Source organism: Saccostrea echinata, unplaced genomic scaffold, assembly GCF_033153115.1.
Source record: "Saccostrea echinata isolate AGI-Se365-2 ecotype Australia unplaced genomic scaffold, CSIRO_AGI_Sech_v1 ptg000001l, whole genome shotgun sequence".
Lineage (NCBI taxonomy): Eukaryota > Metazoa > Mollusca > Bivalvia > Ostreida > Ostreidae > Saccostrea > Saccostrea echinata.
Window position 1 is genome coordinate 12,082,029 of NW_026889750.1, and position 21,792 is coordinate 12,103,820.

General features: G+C 33.1%; 1 protein-coding gene and 1 long non-coding RNA gene across 3 annotated transcripts in view; both read left to right on the forward strand.

Annotated features, from left to right (window-relative positions):
• Positions 1–17,220, forward strand: part of LOC133185463 (hydroxymethylglutaryl-CoA lyase, mitochondrial-like) — a 161,448-nt gene extending 144,228 nt beyond the window's left edge. For both annotated transcript variants that reach the window (XM_061320691.1, XM_061320700.1), the window contains exon 10: positions 16,621–17,220. In XM_061320691.1, coding sequence (XP_061176675.1) covers positions 16,621–16,725 — 105 coding nt within the window. In that variant the 3' untranslated portion in view covers positions 16,726–17,220. The remainder of the gene's footprint in view (positions 1–16,620) is intronic.
• A 1,909-nt stretch (positions 17,221–19,129) lies between these two features.
• On the forward strand, positions 19,130–21,559 carry LOC133189037 (uncharacterized). Its single transcript, XR_009721398.1, has 3 exons — positions 19,130–19,277; positions 20,385–20,449; positions 21,058–21,559. It is a non-coding gene; the product is annotated as an uncharacterized LOC133189037 (long non-coding RNA).
• Positions 21,560–21,792: the final 233 nt, after the last annotated feature.

Sequence of the window (21,792 nt, forward strand, 5' to 3'; positions counted from 1 at the left end):
AGGATATAATAATCACTATCAAATTATAAGAAGTATTCCCATTTTTAATATTTTTTTTTTCATAGAATTCTAGGCATACTTTGGTCCATAAATATTAATAATAGTGATTCTGTTTCCATCAATGCTTATGCCCAGTGCCAGAATATTACATGTACCATCATCATCTTTTTTTTCTCCCTGAGCAGTTTCAGTTCAAAGTTATTGTTGAAAAATGAAACACATTTATAACAACATTGCGCCTTTACAAATGATTCTAAATCACTTGTAAAATTGGTATGTTGAGAACAAATAATAGAGTGATTCTTTGCTTTATAGAAATTCAATAGATCTTTTCTTTTTGATGGTGTTTTCTCGTCCAAGAAGCTTGCTGATTAGTTCTGCGTTGTCCTTCCTTTTATTATCCACCAATTTAATACCGTTCCACATCTACTTAACGTCGGACTGCTTTCTCATAACCTTGGCCTTGACATTACTTTCACAATAATAGGTCTTGGTTTCCCACTTTCTCCGGGAAAGTGCTGCCATTATTTCAAGTTGTACACCTGCTGTATTATCCTATTCCTCTTGCTTTTGGGCCTTTTATGGTTTCATCATTCAGTTTATTTTGTTTTATTTTTTACTTCTATTGATCCTTTATAATGTTGTATTATACTCAGGTGACCGTTAATGCCTCTGGGTCCTCTTGTTACATGTATAATGATGACTCACAAATCAGATTTGAATTTCACATTGATTGGCCCATTTTTACCAAAAAACAAAAAAAATAGCCCTTCAATATGGAAAATGTTTAATAATCCACCGTTTTTGGCCCTTTTTACTTGGTTGTAAGTGATCACCGTCTTATGCAGTTTACGTTTGTTGTGGTATATAAAATTGATTTACAGAAAATAAAAGCAGCAATATGGTATTTTATTATTTGTGCCATTTTCACCCATTGTTTTTTCACACTTTTGTACTTTCATATATTTAAAACTTTCATGGGGGCATTTGTGTCTCATCGACACATTATGTTTTCTAACTGGACAACGAGTAGACAGAGTGTTTGCATGACTGTCTTCTGTGAGTAGAATGCAAGCCTTGGTCCTACTATCCAGTTACTCAAATCTTTAAAATTTTTAACAATGCACCTTTAAAAATATTATTTATTGACATTTCCCAAGAAACTCTATGCGTTCTTACAGTCTATTTACCCTTTACCAAATTTGCATACTGGGAGCCTAGGCCCTAGGTAAGGTAGGGGCTTAGCTGATTATATATTTGAAATGCATTTTATCTTTATTTCTACTTATTTATATTTACTTTTAAGTACAGGTCTGTGTAAATATCATGAAAAATGGGCATGCAGGATATACATGGGGGATCTAAAAATTTGATGATTTACCACGTATAGTTTTCTCTTGCACTATGAAGCATGTATGCAAGGAGAAAAATGTTTTTGTTCATGGTTATCATGGAAACATGGGTAAACAAATTTCCCTAGCAACCAGCGAATTTTCAGCTTGGATGGACTAAAAAAATCTTTATTTCTCTGTTTAGAGTTAAATGTGATTTCTATATGTAAAAGAATTTCTTTTTATTTGCCGTTATTCTCAAGATAAACATCTAAAGTGTTTTCAAATCAAAAATTAGGTTAAAGATAAGTCTGTGATAAACATGGGAATATATAAAAGTTTTTTTTCCCTTTTTTGCTGACTCAACATTTATTTTCCTTGATGTTTGTATTATTTAATGTCTAATTATTCAATTGATAGACTTAATACAGACATCATGTGTATATAACATAAAAGCAGAGTAATTTTTCTTTCAGAAATTGAATTCAGAAGCGGATATTTAAAAAAAAAAATCACGCAGGCTTACTCCCGATTCCGGTCTACATTTTACACCCATTCAGTATAAATGGCAGTTTGGCCATGAAAACTTGATTGAATGCAAAGATTTGATTAATAATTTTGAAAACCAGTGTCAAGAACTTGATTGCTCTTATTTACGACTCTTTTCAAAAGGGGGGTTGAAAATTTTATCGATTGAAATCAGGCTTTAAAAAATCGCTAGATTTTCAAAAACGCATGGAAATGGATAAATGACATTTAATCCTTTCCGTATGTTTAACTTATGTAATATTCAACATAAAAGATTGATAAAAGACCTTATTTTATTTGTAATCTCATTTGAAATTGGTAATAAAATGACCATTTCTGATTTTTTTTTTATCTATTAACGTATGCCCCCCTTCCGTGAAACAACAAAAGCTTTGGTATGAATTTGTGAAATAATTCATAAAACCCATTAAAAGGAATTTTGGTTTCAAGGGGGGGGGGGTAAAAATATTTTCCGTTGATATCTATACTGAAAAACGCAATTTTTACTCAAATTAAAGAATTATATCTCTTTGTTTTCCCAAATAAGGTATGTTTTATGAAAATCCGCATAAATATCTATGAATATGTAAAATCATTCAAATATAATTCCAATTTAATTTTATTTATTGATTTCCTGTGTTTTGATTGGACGAGAGCAAATTCAAGAAAAAGTTTACACATCGATAAATCTCTCAACCAGACCAGAACTACTTTCTTGTCCTACATGTAGCTTTTATTGTAAAAAAAAATGAAACAAATCGTTACTTTTAGTCCGTTTTAGCTAAACGATTACAGAAACTTTAAATTGAATAAAAACAATAATAACGATATACAGGACTGACAGACGGGAATGTTATGTTTATGTCACTGTCAGATCACGAGTTTTCGTCGTTCCTAAATGCTAAGCAAATCAGCTCAGTTCTCGGTAGCTGAAAGCTGAGAGAAACGTACCTCAGAATCTTTCCTTATAAGCATTAAATTCATATTTCTACATTCTATATTCTGTCCCGTCTTTAAACAAACCAAGGGTGTCGTCGGTAATGTACTTTCCTTTTAGAGCGTCTGTCGTTAATGTCAACATGGTCAAGGACGAATTCTTCTTAAGTCTACCTGTATTTACGATATTCGTTGACTTAAACAATATTCGAAGAGATTTTATAAGTTTTTTTTATTGAATGTTTTGATAATTTAAGTTAAACTTTATCGATGCTCATCTCGATTACGTTTCATTTCCACATAGCGACATAAAGTATTCCTACGCTGTATCCAGAAATAACAGATTGTATGGAGGCTCCAAAGAGCTCCAAAACTTCGTAATTGGAATTATAAGAATTAAACGTTCTTTTTGAAAAAATTATCGATGTGTAAACTCTTGACATTTTACTCACAAACTTAACATAAAAGTGCTTCGCAATTTTATTTAGTTTGTGAGTAAAATGTCAAGTTTACACATTGACAAATTTTTCAAAAAGAACGTCTAATCCTATAATGTTAAGTACAGGTCTGTGTAAAAATCATGTAAAATAGGCATGTAGGTGATATATGAGGGTTCTCAGAATTTGATGATTTTCCACACATACATGTAGTTTTCTCTTGCACTATGAACCATGTATGCAAAATGAAAAATGTTTTGGTTCATGGTTACCATGGAAACATGGGTAAAGAAATTTCCCTAGCAACCGGCCAATTTTCAGCTAAGATGGACTAAAAAATTGCTTATCTTTCAGGCTCAAATTTAATGTGAATACTTAAAGAATTTTTCTGTTGCTTTTATTCTCAGGATAAATATCTTAACTGTTTTCACAATCAAAAATATAGAAATTAGATTTAAAGATATGTCTGTGATAGATATGAGTAAATATAGATATTTTTCCTTTTTTGCTGACTCAGCATTTTCTTTGATTTGGGAATTATTCAATGTCCAATTTTTCAAATGATTGACCTAACACAGACATTGAGTGTAAATAATATAAAAGCAGAGGAATTTTTCTTTCAAAAATCTTCTTCCAAAGAGCCACTGGATTAGAAAATCTGTATCTTTATATATAGAAGCATCCTCATGTATTGTAGATTCAAGTTTTTAAAAAAAAATTGACTTCCGGGGGTAGGATGGGGCCACAATTGGCAATTACAGTTTTGCATAGGAATACACAGGAAAAGTTTTTAAAAAATCTTCATTTCAAGAACAGCAAAGCAATGCTTTGTCATACCTATTTATATGGAAGTATCCTCAGGTGATGTAGTTTCAAGTTTGTTCAAGTAATAACACCCCCCCCCCCCCCCCGTGGACTAGAGTGGGTCTACAATTTGCGATCAAAGTTTAACATAAGAATACATAGGATTTTTTTTAAATCTTCACAAGACCAGTAAAGCCATGGTTAGTCTTATTTATTTGGAGGTATTCTCAGGTAGTGTAGATTGAAATTTGTTCAAATCGTGACATCGTTATTGCAGTAGTCAGTAAAAAACATAGGAAATCAAAGATTACAAAGCTCACCTCGACGAATGTTATCCATAAGTAAGGCAAATCTCACCAATTTTTTTTTAGTTTGTGTGCATCTTGAGATAAATATCCAAGCAAATTTGATCTAAGTAGGACATATAGTTACTTGGCAAAGGACCTGCTCCAAAGATGTTTCCTGTTCACTCATCGATAAAACGTAGGTTAGTTTCAACATCCGAAGAAAGTCTGGTAATGTCCATCCCTTGTTACATGCAAGTCTCATAAAAGTCCATATAGTTTTAGAGCTACTCCAAAAACAATACCCTGATAAGTCATTTGGGAAATATAGGTCAGATCTAGCATCCGAATTAATTAAAGCAAGTCTGTAAGTATCCATCCCTAGATACATCATGTACCCATGCTAGTTTGGTTTAGGGAGGTGAAATATTCAATATACGTCAGACCCAGCATCAAAAGCAGATCAGAGAGTGTGCATCCCTAAATGAATTATCCATGCAAGTTTAATTGGATTAGGTAAGTCTTAAAGCTACTTGGTAATGGACCTGCTACAAAATATAAATTCTGGCTTTCCTCAGGAAAATGTAGGTCAGATCCAGCATCTAAAGCAAGTCTGGTAGTGGTCATCCCTAAACGCATCATCCATTTAAGTTTGGTCCAGGTACATGTAGGTCTTACAGTTCCTAGGAAATAGACCTGCTCCAAAAATTTTAACCTGGTCACTCATCTGGAAAATGTAGGTCGGATCCAGCATCCGAAGCAGATTAGTTAGTGTCCATCCCTAGATGCATGATGCAAGTAAGCTAATGCCGACGTCAACCCAAGGGTATACCATATAAATAACATTTCGTTGAGGTAAAACGATTTCTTTCTTATTTTTGATGATTATTTTTGCTCAATAGCATTCATTTTATAACGCAAGAGCTTTCACAAATAGAAGTTTCGATAAATTTATATCTTGAAGCGAGGGATTGTGTCAAAACCGGAAGCGCTATTGATAAAGCATACCCGTGGATAAAGCATAGGTTAATCTTATGGGTATCATTCACCACATGAAATAAAACGAATTACATTTAGTGTAATGTCTTACAATCTGTATATTGTTATTTAGAATTGCAGATTATGCATTTTTAGGTACATTAGTAAATGTGCCAATTTTTGTATGACTAAATACATTGTTCATTGTTCCAATTGTTTTTATATTCCTAATTTCACGCTTGAATTTTGCTGACTGACCATAAAGTCCCTTCTGCTGTTTATGTTAAAGTCAAAATCTGCTGCGTTTTGTTTATTATACCCCCCGCTTGAAAAGCGGGAGGGTATATAGTAATCGGGATGTCCGTCCGTCCGTCTGTTACGCTTTGGAGTACCCATCTCTTATCCGCAACTCCTCTCATACCACTGAATGGAAATTTAATGAGACTTTCATAGAATCTTTGTTACATAATGCCATTGTGCACCTCTTATTTTACTTTTTGATCTGACATTTATTTCGGGTCTCCCAGAGCAAAACATGGACTTTGCCATTATAATCATATGGGAGGCGGGGGTATCATTTAGTGAGCTCAGTGCTCACAGTGCCTCTAGTTTAACTTGGGAAGGGCCTGCAGTTTGATTTTTATTTTAATTATGAAACTATGCTGTTTCCTGTGTGGATTTTACTATTTAGTCTGTATTTTCATCCGTGTTTATATGTTTTAATTAAAAATGACATGGAAAGCAGTATATTTATAAAGCATGTTATACTTTATATAGAAAAATTTAAATTCCTCTTCTGAAGAACAGCAAAGCCATGATTAGTCATATTAAAGCTGAACACGACTCGTAAATAGGCATTAACACTTGTTACAACGCGAAATGTAATAACAACGCGAAATGTAATAAACTGGGATTATTACATTTTGCGTTATTGCATTTTGCGTCGAGATCATCGCAAAATGTAATAACACATTTTTTGGATTATTACATTTTGCGTTATTACATTTCGCGTCGAGATCAACGCAAAATGTAATAACGCAAAATGTTATAACAGAGAATAAGGTTTATTACATTTTGCGGTGATCTCAACGCAAAATGTAATAACGTACATTTTGATTGTTACATTTTGCGTTATTTCATTTTTTGCGCTGAGAGCAACGCAAAATGTAATAAAAGCAAAAAGTATGAATACAAAATGCTATGTTTTATTTGCTTGGTTTTGAAAACGAAACGTTATAAAATAAGATTTAAACATATATTTTATAATAAAGGACATTAACTGGAATAGTAAATGAAGTGAATGGGTCGATAAGGGAAGAGGAATTCATTTAAGTTCCTTCATATAATTTTTTTCTTTATGTTTGCACAGGTTAGACGACAAATACTCAAAAATGAAATAATATGTGTCTTCAGACAATATTAAGAAACTCACATGAAATGTCCTATCTCGAAGTTTGACTTGCATGTTTCAGTATTTAAAAAAAGAACTCTCGAATGCTAGGGAGCACAAGGAAGCAAATCTGCGACGGTTGATTTTGGAAGTTTATCGAAAGATGCTTTCTTTTACATACTGATGAAAAATTATGTTGCAAAACTAAAAAAAAAAAAAGATAATGATGCTTTAGTAACTTGTTCCTGAGATTCAATATTGTTCAAATGTACCTTGTTATAATTCGATCAAACCATATTAATCGGGAAATAAATTAAAATTTATGAAATTTTGTACTCATATTTTTGTTACGGTTACATGCATCTTTCGTAGCGGAGGTGGGAGTGGGGGATTGGGGATTTTAGTATATTGGAGCATTCAAGAGATCGATGCACATGACGCAACGAACTTCCTTTTCTGCCAGGTAATGACTATTAAATTTATATTTCATATAATTAGGTATAAAACTACTAAACATGTATTAATCCAAGTATTAATAATGCATAAATCAACGGAATATTTTTTTTAAATAATTTTTAAGGATTCAGTGGGAGGGACACATATAGTTCAGCCTTGTATGTTAGATCAGTTATAAGCCCTACTTAAGTTATATTTACTTTTATGATGAAAAAACAAAAACAAAATAAAGAAAAACCAAAACGTTGTCCAATCATTATTTCATGATGGTAAAAACTAAAAAAAAAAGTTCCCTTTATGATTTGGTGAAAAGAAAAGAAACAAAAAGAGAATAGAAAGCAAAATGAAACGTAAAAAACTAGAGGTGTAGAAAATTAGAAGTGTCAGTTGGGGGGAGGGGTAACTTTGTATGTTGGTCATTTGATTTTTGCGCTTGCAGAAAGCTTCCCATTTCTTTATGAGAGAGAGAGAGAGAGAGAGAGAGAGAGTTTTGCAGGTCTGCAAAGCACGTGATTTGAAAGACGGGTCGTGGAGTTGAAGTATTTTACAGCTTTTGGACTATGCACTCCCTGTCCTTTATGATTGACGTGAACATTTTCAATTATTTCACTGTTTAAAATGGCATTCAACACTCGGAGCTCCTGGAATGGCTCGTACCTCGCACACTGATCACGGACGTCAAAGGTGTTCTACCATCTTGCTGATTCAGTCATGTGATCTTATTTTAATTTCTTTTAAATGTTATACATTTGAAATCTCAGTTGTTTTGTGGAACGCCCAACAGTTTGTTTTTGCTTTCAAAGCCTAGTTACATAAGGTTGTAATCAAAATCTATTTACAATGAAGAATTAGACAAATTAAGAAACCTTTTCGAAGAACTTTATGCAAAGCAAAATATGAAATGAGTGACAAGGCAGTTTCCGGCGGAGAAATGTATCAACCTGATGCTTATTCCTCCACCTATCACATTAGAGGTTCGAGCGTAGCGGAGTCAGCCGAGGATTGCCGATTGGCCATTCAAGGCAAGGGATCTAATTTTCCTACTACTTAACAATTTTTCAAGCTTTTCATTCTTTAAAAAAATTAACAAAACGAACATATACCCGAAAATGAAAATAATATATTTAAAACAAATATTCTTCTTCATGAAGTGATATTCAAATCATGTTTAACCATTAGTTTGGAAAATAATTTTTACCATTTCATTCGTCAACATAAAAACAAACATAAAATACATGTACAGACAAAAAATACATGATTGTACAACATTCTTGTGTATTTAATATACAGTTTAAGTATATCATTGAGGGAGTTAGCAAGATTCCAGTTCCCCAAGGCCAGGACTATTTCCCGAGGCAAAGCAATGTAAAAGTAAATTATGGATAACCGGGAATTAGCTTTCGAAGCAGGGATTAGCTCACTTGACTAACACTCAGGGATTAGTCCATTCTTAATGACTTCTAGGGAATTAGTAATATCTAACGATCTAATGTTATATAGGGAAAAAATCAATAGAGGTATAATACAATGAAATAATGATGTTTATTTCGCCGTGAAAAGCGTGTGTACATTGTGAATATTCTTGTTTTATATTGATATGCACAAGAGAAAAGAAAATACTCATGTACATACTTCCGATTAAGTTTCGAATTTTTGAAGCACGGGTTCTCTTCTTATTTTTTTATACACCGGAAGTTTACAGAACGAACGATTCAAATAGTGTAAAGGGTTTCAAAGCAGTTTTGTAAGGTAACGTCAAACAAGGTTAGTTAAAAATTACAAACTATGATTAGTTATAATCTTTATGTTAGTATATAGTCATTTTTTTCTTTGTTTCTTTATTTTTCCTCTCAGATTAATTTTAACAAGGAAAAAAAATCCGAAAATTAAGAAGCAAAATGTATTAATATCAAGGAAAATAATTGTCAAATATTCTTAAGAATTCCAAGTTTAAATTATATACGCTAACGTGAAAAGGTTGAACATATTTATCTTTTCTTTAAGCCGTTTATCGTAAATGGACGGAAAAAAATCAACCACAGCCAATGGACAAGGAAACGTATGAGACTTTATTTCTTCTAACGAAAGACGAATTCAAAATCCCAGTGAAAGATAGAACAAGATTACAAAAGAATGCTGTCATAAAATTCTGGCGAAATAAGAACAGTTTTTCAATCAGTGTTGAAGACGGTGTGGAGAAGCTTTATCGTAATGGAAAAGAAGTTCTGAAACAAAACACCTTGCAAGAAGAAGTTTTAAAAGAATTCAAGAGAGCTCAAGGTACAGGCGCTAGATCTATTAGTCATACACTACGTAAGAAATATGCTGGGACCGGAGAGAGAAGAATCCTCAACATTTTGGGAAAAAGCAAGATTCATCAACGCCTCCATGCCCGCTTCACAAACAAAGCAAAGATGAAGCCAGTTACATCAAAGTCCGTTTTTGAGCGCATACAGATTGATCTCATTGATATGAGAAAGGAAAGGGTAAGCTTAGACGGACATACTTACAGGTATGTATTATCTGTAGTTGACGTATTCTCGAGATTTGTATTTTTACGTCCACTACAGATAAAATCAAGTCAATCCGTCACCAAAGAATTAAAGAAGATTTTTATCGAGCATGGATTCCCAAAAATCGTTCAATGTGACAGGGGCACTGAATTCAAAGGTGAACTGAAAAAGTATCTTAAAAAGCATGGAGTACACATCATAAATAGTAGAGCCTATCATCCTCAGTCACAGGGAAAATGTGAACGATTAAATAGAGAAGTTAGGTCAAAATTCAGATACCTGATAAATACTTCAAAATCTAAGGGTTTCAACTGGATTGAGAAACTTCCAGAAATATCTCATTCCATGAATACTTGTCCTAAAGAAGTACTGGGATATGCAACTCCTTTTGCAGTTTATTTTAACAGAGCTCATGATGGCTCAGGTGTACCGAAAAATGTTAGGGGGAAGGCAGCAAAGGCATCAAAAAGATGCAGAAATAGGATTATCAGGAGATCTTTGCTCAAACACCCCGTGTCCTCTTATTCAGTGGGGGAGAGGGTTTGGATAAAGTTTCCCACAAAGGGGCAAAGGGTTCCTACTCGTAGGCATGTATTACCTGGAATTATTATTGCTAGAAAGCCCCATTCACTGTACAAAGTGTTGTTCAAATCCCCTAAACAGAGGTTTTGTAAAGAGTGGATTTCAGTTGAAAATATAACAAGCCAGACCCTCGAAATTGAAAAAGAAAAACAAAGAACAAATCGACAAAAAGTCTTAGAAAAGAAGCAGAAAATCTTACATAGGAACAAGTATTACCTCGCAAAAAGTCCCAGAGAAATTCAAAATTTTCACAATCGTTTACAGAGTATAGCTAAACGATCGCATCGAGAAAAGTTTTTTGTTATAAAGAATCATTCAGATCGAGTTCAAGAACTCCCTCTATCTGATGATATTCATGTTTCCTATGACCCCAAAGGAGATGGTAACTGTCAGTTTGAGGCTATAAGCGACCAACTTAAAACTATAGGCATTCATAGCACTGCTCTCAGTCTTCGACGAGAGGGGGTTGATTATATTAAACAAAATATTTGTCTTTTCAAAGAATTTATAGATACATTTGAAATGTCTATTGAAGAGTATCTTTCTAGTATGAAAGAAGAAGGTACTTATGGGGACCATCTTACCTTTACAGCTATATCACAGATATACAATGTGCAGTTTGGAGTGATTTCTACACAAGGTCAAGAATTTAACAGAATCATATCTTCAACTAACATATACAACGAAAGTCATCCCATTCTTTTTCTTGGATACTTTCCAGAGAACGCTGGGGAGCATTATGTTAGTTTAACAGTTGATCCAGCTATTGTGCCAATGCTTTTTGCTGATGGATATAACATCAACGATGTTGAAAATGTAATTGAGGAAATTGAATCGGATGACGACACGATTATGTATGATTTAAATGAGATGCCAATTGAAGAAAAAGAGCCTCTGTCTTTAAAAGATCTGCCTCCCATTGTTTTACGCAAGATTTTTAGTGTCTGCGTGAAAGATGACCCTCTTTCAAGGTATATTATTTCCGAGCTAGATCCAATTTTCGACGAGGTAATTAAAGCCATTCCTTGTCCGAGCATATATATATCCGGGCAAGTTATGGAGCAAGTGCCCAGCCCGGTAAGTGTTAGAAGGTTAATACGATTAGCCGGCAGATCAAGTGGATTGGCTGCTGAATTAAAAAATATATTAGGGAAAAGTTCCAGCATCAAGTCATCGATGTTAACAAACATATTTAGGTCATCGTATCAATGAAAAGAAGTGTGAGGGTAACATTATTGTGAATAAAAATATAATTTGTCTTAATTTTTTATCTTCTATGTCTTTTAATGATTTCAATGCACAGAAAGATGTGGGGTTTTTTAATAAACATGTAAAAAAAGAAACAATTTTAACATAACTGTCTGTATTTTCTTGCTTCATTTCAACTATACACCGAATCTTTACATGAATATTTTTTGCAGAGATTTGTCAGGCTATGTATGCATGTGATTAGATACAGTTCTCAGAAAGAATTACTTGAATGTTTAAAATAAATATACATTGTAAGTTCTAACCTTTTGTCAGATTTTTTTTTGGACAGCTTTACAATATAAAGAACAATTCGCTGTAACTACGAAAACTTTTTTAGTAAAATACTCACCATATTTCAACTTAAAATATGTAAAAGGTAATTAAAAAAAAAAAAAAAAAAAAAAAAAAAAAAAAAAAAAAACAAGATGTATTTGTGAAACACTGATGCCACCGTATGGCAGCTTATGGCGAGGGTTGAAATTTCTCTAATGCAACTTAAAATCCAAGGTCAGGGTTAAAATTGTTGGTACCCAAAGGAATGTCTTCTCACAAGGAATACACCATAGCCCCACCAACTCAAAAGTTATGGACAAGGTTAAAGTTTTTGCGGATAAACAGACAAACAGACGTACGGACAGGGCAAAAACTACATACCCCCGGATCTTCGGCAGAAAAAAGCATCGCTACATAAAAAATTCCTATTCAACATCGTGACCATTTGACTTGAACTTTAACCTACTTTTTCAAAATTTTTCATAGTGCTGATTTACAACACTTTTTTCGAAAAGAGGTACATGAAAGTTTATGCTAGGCCTATATAGCATGTAAGCTGTTTATCATAAAACACCCTGAAAAATTCAGCTTAACCGACTGATTGACCTTGACATGTTTATGAACTCATGACACTTCATGAAAAGTGTATGATATAAAATTACCAACAAACTGCTACACAATGAAAATATATCGAGATTGATAATCCACAATGGATCGTGAAATCTGATAAATGCATTAAAAACAAACTGAAATCTTTTTTTGAGCATTGTTGGAAACACGTATTAATTGTATGATTTACGTTCTGTTCGAGGACTTTTTTCATTCAAATAGAGACATTGCCTTATATCGGTTGATAGGCCTCAAATTTACTAACGCATAAATTAAAAATGATTATTAATTATTTCTAATAGTTTCAATTTCATAACTCGTTTGAGAGCTTGGGACCAAAATTTTGTCTTTGATTGTTAATTTCCATCTTTGTCTTCTTCTATTCGTTGACCTCTCTTTTTCTTTGCAGACGAATGCATAAATTATATTGATACAGGTGTAGTAGCAAATAAATTGATGACCAGTCCTAGATTTATTTACGTCTTTAATATATTAATGAAGCTACAAGGCCGGCGACACATGCATTCTTTGGAACATTCTAGTTTTCATGTATTATAAAAAGACTAGCGAATCAGAAGTGTGTTAAGTGTCACATAAATGTATTTTAAACACCTTGTGTAACATGCATGTAGGTAGAAAAGAAAATGCGGAATATACGTGTATTAGTGCATTATAACAACCACAGAGCTAAACTAGCCTATGCTTAAAGTATTGAAACATTGCTTTTTATACATTTAGTTACCTTCAAATGAAAAAAAAAAAAAACAAATATTACTTTAATTTCCTGAACAATGTTATAATTGTATTTCCTTTTCTATGTTGCAATTACAAAAGTAGACATTGTTTGCCCGATAGGAGCGTAATGTACTGAAATAATTAACATAGCGAATTTGGAAAAAATATGTAACTACATGCAAACATGTATAAGTGCTAGGGCTTCTCTATGAAAGGAAGTATCATTCCCAAGATTCTCTCTTTCAGAGTTTATTATTGACTTAGTGTTCCTTGGAATATTCTTTCCAATGCAGAAATATCAAACCAAGATAGAGTTAGGAAAATAAGATTTAAATAAATTACCTTGAAGATAGAAAAAAAGAATACAAATTTATATTTGTTATGGCAATGAAGATGTCTTTTAAGTGTTATATGTTCATTCCATGAATCAATCAATATTTAGGTTATGCTTTCGGTTATGTCTTGAATACTGCATACCCCCCCCCCCCCCCCTTATCCATTGTGTTTCGTTATTGACAGACCTGTTTTTGCAATGATGAAATATATGGAGATAACGAACAGTTTTCAAGCTCAAAAGTCCTTAAAGAAATACAAATTTGGAGCAGAGCAATCACGGACCTCCAAAATATCAGAGGTGGGATCAGGTGCTATGGAGGAGTGAGCATCTCCTACTGACCGGTCACACCCGCCGTATGCTCCCTGTCATGATCGAGAAATAATGGAAAAAGTAGTGCAACAGGATTTATTAAAAATCTTATATATCAGATGAAGAAAAAACTTGCTGTGGCTTTCAGCTCGACATTTAGATATCAGGGATTTATCAGCACCTTCTCAGGGGCCGAAATTCGGCCCCATTCCCAATTGAAAATGAGTTCAGTTTTTCCCAATTTGGCAGTATTTTTTCCCAATTGATGACAATACTTTAACACTTCGTTATCTTTGAAAAAACAAAGAGTAAAATTGTCAGATTGTCTGTAATTTTCATCTATATAACTCATTTAGCAAAGCTACAGTCATAACACATGTTTAAAAACACTGTAAAAACATCGCCAACTTTTAATCCGAATTTCCTCTGTTTTTCTGAAAAAGGTGATATTGTGTAATTGAATAGATTTATTAAGTTATTTCCACCTACTCAATTGATCTACGAGTGAATGGTAAGGACTGTAGGCATTATTTCAGATAGAAAAATATATTTTCAATGTTTTAATACATATTAAAAGAGGACTTTGAGAAAATGTGTACTTAGTACAATTTTTTGCAGGAGGTTTATAATCTCCAGAAACATATTCTATAATGACCTAAGTTGGAATCTCATACACACATGTACTACCCTAAGTTGTATAGGTAAATACTTTATACTCATTGAAGTCAATTTTACTTTTATTAGTCTATTATTCATAATTGATCTTGTTTGATGAAGTTGGATCAGTTAGGATTTAATTGTCTGTTTGGTTTCCCAAATTAGAGTTCCTGCTAAAATGTTAAATAAATTACACCTGAATACATGATTTAAGCGATATTTTAAAATTTTTCCCAATTTCATAAAAAAGCCGATAATTTTTCCCAATTCCCCAAAAATGGCGTTTCCCAAAATAGGCTGATAAATCCCTGCTATCATATCAACGACGAATTATCAATTAACAATAGTTACTTCCATTCATATGTCGACTTGATATCTCTCAGAGAGCTTAAATTAAAAATACCACGAAGTCTGACACATTCTGTTCTACATTTGGATATTTTACTAGAAAAATACCTTAACGGTAATCCAACAATGTTGCTTAATGTCGACGCAAAATGTAATAATCCTAAAGATTCTGCTATTACATTTTGCGTCGAGATTAACGCGAAATGTAATAACGCAAAATGTAATAATCCAAAAATTGTATTATAACATTTTGCGGTATTACATTTTGCGTTGATATCGACGCAAAATGTAATAACGCAAAATGTAATCATCCAAAAAATGTATTATTACATTTTGCGTTATTACATTTTGCGTTGATCTCGACGCAAAATGTAATAACGCAAAATGTAATAATCCCAGTTTATTACATTTCGCGTTGTTATTACATTTCGCGTTGTAACGCATACGTTATATTAGATTTCACTATCTTCGATATCTGCACTGGGGTATACCCTTCACATTCGTTACATTTAACTGCTTTATTTTCACGGGTCCCGGCGTGGAATGGACGACGCATGTTCGTGTTCGTTATCTTACATTACCTTTGTTTGCATTTTAAAGCAGTTGACGTGTATTTGCGGTTGTTTGTATACTGCACTGACCTGTGCAATAGTTGTAAGTTTTCTTTCTTTTCTGCCTAGCTGCAGAACTGTAGCTTTATGGTTATATATTTTAGTCTTTGACCATAACGCTACAGATCCCATAATGTAAACTAAGTGCGATTTTCTGCGCACTTTAGGGATGTATTTCGCCTTTTCCAGCATTGGCCAATAAAAGACCTTTCATCCCCAAACTCTAGACATATTCTATAACCAACCTGTATATTTTATCCAGCTCCTAACCCTTTATAGTCGTCTCTACTGACCAATAACCTCGCTTGTGTGATTTGTTGTCGGATGGCATAACGAGTTTGTTGGTCTGTAGAGGTTAGGAGATGGATAAAATATACAGGTTGGGTAAGGAATATGTCTAGAATTAGGGGATGAAAGGTCGTTGATTGACCAATGCTTGGAAAGTGGCGAAATACACCCCTAAAGTGCGCAGAAAATCTTGCGCCGTAAATTGAACTCTATTTACTTTACAGGATCTGTAGCGTTATGGTCAAAGGCAAAAAAAAATATAAAACCAAAACGCTACAGTACTGTAGCTATTTTCTGTCGTGAAAGAAATAAACAGTTATTTTTGTCGCTACCGAGTGTTTTACAACAGCTATGTAGCATACGTCTGTCTACACAGGTGACAATGCTATGTATAAGGGCCCTCAGATATAACGATTGAATAAAAAACTATGACGGACAAATTCCTTTTACGAATCGTGTTCTCCATTCCACGCAAGTACCCGTGACAAGAAAGCATTCAGGTGTAAAGAATGCGAATACCTCAGTGCGGATGCCTATTTACGAGTCGTGTTCAACTTTAACAGTAAAAGCAATAAAAAAGAAATTCTTTCAGAATTAAGATTTGATCTGAGCCTGAATAGTAAGAGATTTGTTAGTTCATCCATCCAAGCTGATAATTGGGAGGTTGCAAGGCAAAGTTCTTTACCAATATATCCATGGTAACCATGAACAATTTTTTTTTTTCATTTTGCACACATGCTACATTGTATATACTGCAAGAGAAAAATATGTATAGAAAATCATCAAATTCCGAGAAACCTCATATATCACCTTTTGCATGATTTTTACATGGACCTGTACTTAATGTCTAGTTCTGGGTAGAGCAGAGTTGACATACCAAGAGAAACTTATAATACTCATATGAACCTCTTGTTCCAATGCAGTTTCCTTATTTTTAATTGACTTTCAATATTTTTTTATCAGGGTGTAGATTTGCAGAAAACTGTGGAAGCTGGATGCTTTATTTCAAAAGTGCTAGGACGCAGTACTCAGTCTAAAGTTGGACAAGCAATGAAGTCATCTTTATAAAAAGAGTAATAACATTTGATAATTTTCTTTGAGACTTTGTTCAGTTACACTTAGGGGATTCATCATCTGACTTGCTACTTACATGTAAAGAAGAATATAATGCAACATAAAGTCAAAGAATTATTTTCAACAGAGTATCGTGTCCTTAATTCTTCCAGTTAGTGTAAATGTATAACTAGGAAATCACATTTTTTCGTGAGGTCAAATTTTCGAGGTTTGAGAAAAAAAAGTATTGGTTGGGGGTGATTTGATTTCGTGGTTTCGGAAGTGTTGAGTAGTTATGTATATGAAATTTTACATATCGTGAAAGACATGAATTCGTGGTTCTTTCCACGCCTCAAAAACAACGAAAATTAAACCCCCACGAAAAAAAGTGATTTTACGGTATATCTTCAGCGTGTACAATATTTGATGATAATTTATTTTCGAGCAAGTTAGCTTAAATCAATTTTGTGCATTTCTGGATTATCAATAAATAAATGATATATAAAGACATATAGCTATGTATTTGATGTAACGAATGCTGCTTTCCAAATATAATACACTAAATACCTGTGAACATGGCTACAGGATGTCTTTTGGCAAAAAAAAAAACCGAAGGATTTTTAAGCAAGCACTGTATTGAGAGATGGAATAATCCTTCGGACTATATCAGACCAGTAGGAACAGTAACCCTACCCCCTTCGATATTGCTACTTTATGATTTTGTCCCATAGTTCTTTTCAAGGCATGTTTAGTTGGTTGTTTCCCTCCTAACCGATTTTGCCCCCCCCCCTTTCCCCGAACTTGCTTCCCGTGCATTCATACTTGTAGGTAAGATTTAGATATCATTTATAACTTCATTATTATGTTCCCCAAACGAAGTTTGGGAACAAATTGTTTTTACTCTGTTTCTTCTTCTTCTTCTTATTAAGGTCTTCTGTCTTCACGGAAGACCTTATAGTGATTCTACTATTTCTTATTAAAGTCTTCCTTCTCCACGGAAGACCTTATAGTGATTCTATTGTTTCTTATTAAGGTCTTTCGTCTCCAAGGAAGACCTTATAGTGATTCTATTATTTCTTATTATGATTATTAAGGTCTTTCGACTTCCTTCGAAAGACCTTATTGTTTTCCTTCTGTTTTCTATTACTAAGGTCTTCCATCTTCACGGAAGACCTTATTATAGTGATTCTATTGTTTCTTATTATTAAGGTCTTCCGTCTTCACGGAAGACCTTATAGTGATTCTACTGTTTCTTATTAAGGTCTTCCATCTCAACGGAAGACCTTCTTATTATTCTGTTGTTTCTTTTCAACTTTATTAAGGTCTTCCGTCTTCAGCGGAAGACCTTCTTGTTATTCTTCGGTTTCTTTTCCACTGTTTTTCTTATTATTTTTTTTCTTACCGATTTTGTGCACGCAATTTCTCGAAAACGGTTCGCTCCATTTTTATGAAACTTTCAGGGCTGATAGAACATTAAAAAATCGTGATACATATTTTTTTATTTTGATGACGTCACTTCCGGTCCGAAGATTTTTGCGATTTAGTGATTTTTGGAGGGTCAGTTTGTCCGCAGGTTTTCTAAGAAAGCACTAATCATAGGAACGTGAAACTTTTAGGGAAGACAGAGCAATATATGTAGATCTGTAATACGTAGTTAACTTTCACCGGAAGTGCCACACGTCCACGCTCGCTATGGCCTGAAAAAAGTCGTATCGAAAGTTTCAAAATTTCGAACACTTTCTGTACGATATCTTTTTACTTAGAAATATTTTGTTAAAACATATATTACAAAATTTGTGCAGAGTTATAAGATCTTTTAAATGATATCTCGAAAAAAGGGCTGGCCCCTAAAATAAGGAATCTAAAGGGGTCAAAATATTTTTCCTGATATCTCAAAAAGTATTTAGAATTTGTAATACTTCAAAGAAGCAAAGTTGTTCAACATGACAAGTAGCAGCTTGCGAGATCATCAAAATGCGTCGAATGACGTCACTTCCGGCCAAACAGGAAGTAGTAGAAAAAAAGCTTATTTTCACAGATATTGGTACAGTGCTGCTATCCCACAAGTTGACATGGGATGGGATTGGATAGGATTCAGGATTGAGGATTCACGATAGAAAGATATAGTAGTTAATCCAACCCTATCCTATCCTGTATCCTACAGCCTTCAGATTGGAGTAAATGTTAATTCATATTTCAAAATAAATTACAGAAACGCAAAAGGACATAGAACGTTTACAAAAGAAATATTTATAAAATCACAAAAGAAAATAAACATTTTTTTTTCTTAACACATATTTATTCAATTACTTTCGAGTAATATGGCGTACGATCTAACCGTGAACGATCACCGGAAGAAGTTTCGCATGTAAACAAAGCAGAGATCGGACATCAAAAGATCGTATTTCTTCAGCATGTTTGGATGATTAACTCGATTCCTACCCGTGTTACAGTTCAAATAACATGTTTCTCTGTTAAACGTGCTCTGTTTGTCTGGATAATTCCACTTGAACCGTCAGCGGCGGACTATAACAGATCATAATCGCAGTTGTTTGGTGCAAGACCATGTAAGTATACTACACACTGTAAATGTGTGCATGTTTATACATATCTCTCCCTTTAGGCAATGTTTTAATGACTTGAACTATTAAAATTTTATTCTATTGTAATATACACAGAAATCGGATGCGGAAAAAAGAGGTTGTGTAGAAAGGGGACGGGTAGGGGGGTTAAATACTTTGTCACATGATCAGATGTATTACACCTTTTTTCAGTTTGTTATTGCTATAAAATCATTTCCCTACTGTGGTTAAAAAATATTTTTTCTTATCTGATTGCAATTTAGAATAATTAATGCAGAATCATCATGATCATTTCTTATGCTACTGTCAGGTCTGGTACAATCACTAGATTTAGCTATGTAGCTTGAATTACCTACATAGCTTTATTTACCTACCTGAAGTAGCTTTATTTAGCTACTAAATCAAACTTATTTCTTAAATAAGAATTTTTCCCAGAAAGTGCAGAAAATTGCACTTTGATGCAGTGATAATTTTAAACTTTGAACTCATCTGAAAACAATTCCTGAAAAAATCACTCTTGGAGATGTGTCTTTTTTTGCACAATTGCAATCAAAGTTCTAAAAGTTTTGGGGCTATATACAACAGTTAATTTGTGACCTAACAGTTACTTCTTGAGTGTAATAACAAAGAAAACCAGTTTTGGTTAACATGAGCACAATGTGAAGTAATCATACTTATCCAGCCTCATTGTGCACAAGGAGTGTACAGTTACTCAAACAATGGGAATACATATTTTCCTTAAAGTGATAAAACGCAGCAATGTTAAAACTATCTCTGCTTTAGATTGCTTTTTAAATGATACCTAGAATAAATATTAGTTGATATTTTCTTGCGACTTTTTGTCTTTTTAAAATAAAAAGCAAAATTGTGAAAAGTTGCCTTGAAATAGCTAAATAAAGCTACCTGAGGTAGGTAAATAAAGCTACGGTAAGTAATTTTAGCTACGTAGCTAAATGTACTGATTGTACTGGACCTGACTGTGTATAATAAGCTCACTCAGCACTTGCATGTACATTGTATGTATGACCTATTGTGAGTTGAACATAAAACATGTAACATAAATTAATCATTTATTATTCTTCTTCATTCTAGAGAATGGTACCCAGTTTTGCCTGCCCTCATCAGTCATCACAATATAAAGGATTTTACATTTAGAAGTAGGTATGATTAGATTATTTTTCTTTGTGTGTTTATGTGTGTATCATTAAAATACATATAAATCATTATCTAAGTTGAGATGAAGTGTCTGCAGATTTTATGAATAAGTGATTTTCTTCTTTTTAAAATGTTGACAGTAAAACTGAAATTAAAATATAATTGTTCTGGTCATCATGGTCATGTTGTATGTGTTTTCTTTTTTTTATATTCAAATTTTGAGCAAAAATGAAAAGAAATTAACAAACAACATATTTAATAGATTAATACAAGCAGAAAATAGAGAGGAAAAAAACATCCAAACATGTACTCATACTAGTTAGCAAGTCGATGAGATGAAATGAATTATAATCTACAAGTAAATTATGTAAGTTATGATTGTTTAATTAAGATATGAGTTACGACTATGAAGTTGCAGTATAAGATTTGATTTTGCTTGATTTCTTTAAAATTAATGCATTACTCTGGGAGAGAAAAAGGTGAAATTAATTAAAGACAATTGTACTTGAAATGAGAAAGATAATCACAATCAAATACAGTTTTAATGTATAATGTATATGACAAAATTTACAATCTACATGCATATAATGGTGTGTGTTTTTTTCTTCAGGACAATCCTGCAAATTTGCAGCTGTAGAAATTGCACTTCATCTCATCTGCTGCTGGAATAAATAATGAGAGATTTTCAAACCAGTGTCCAAGAGCCCTCTAGAGTCTGAAATGAAGGTGTTCTTTATTAAGGAGATCAGTGTGTGATGTATTTGTTTTCTGTGCATTGACGACATTTGTGAAACTTATGGTTACTTTATGACCATCTCTCTGACAACTACTTTGACATTTGAAATTCAATTTGAGCAACGGACAAGTAGACCAAATAATATGTATGTAAAACATTATACAATTGTAATAAGACATTGATAAACTTCAATTTAAACAAACTAGATGTACATGTATCTTTGAGCTTGGCATTGAAATACATGTATACTTTACATGAACACTTTTAATGAATTTGTCTCTTGATAATGAACATTCAATTGTTATACATTGTAAATATAAATTGTAGATAATATGTATTTGGTCCAATATATATAATTATATTTATATTCACTGAAAACAGGAATTACCCTGAATAAATATTGTGAACTTGTTTAATTATTTTTATTCCTCATTTAGACACTGAATAACATTCAAGATCAAATGTCAAGGTCAAAAACAAGATTTACTTAAATTTGGGTTACAAATACTGTAACAACTGTGGACTCTTATGCATGTTTTATAAGATCTAAGGAATATGTGTGAGCTGACTACAAAAATTATTGCTGTCACCCTGTCTGACTATGAAGAT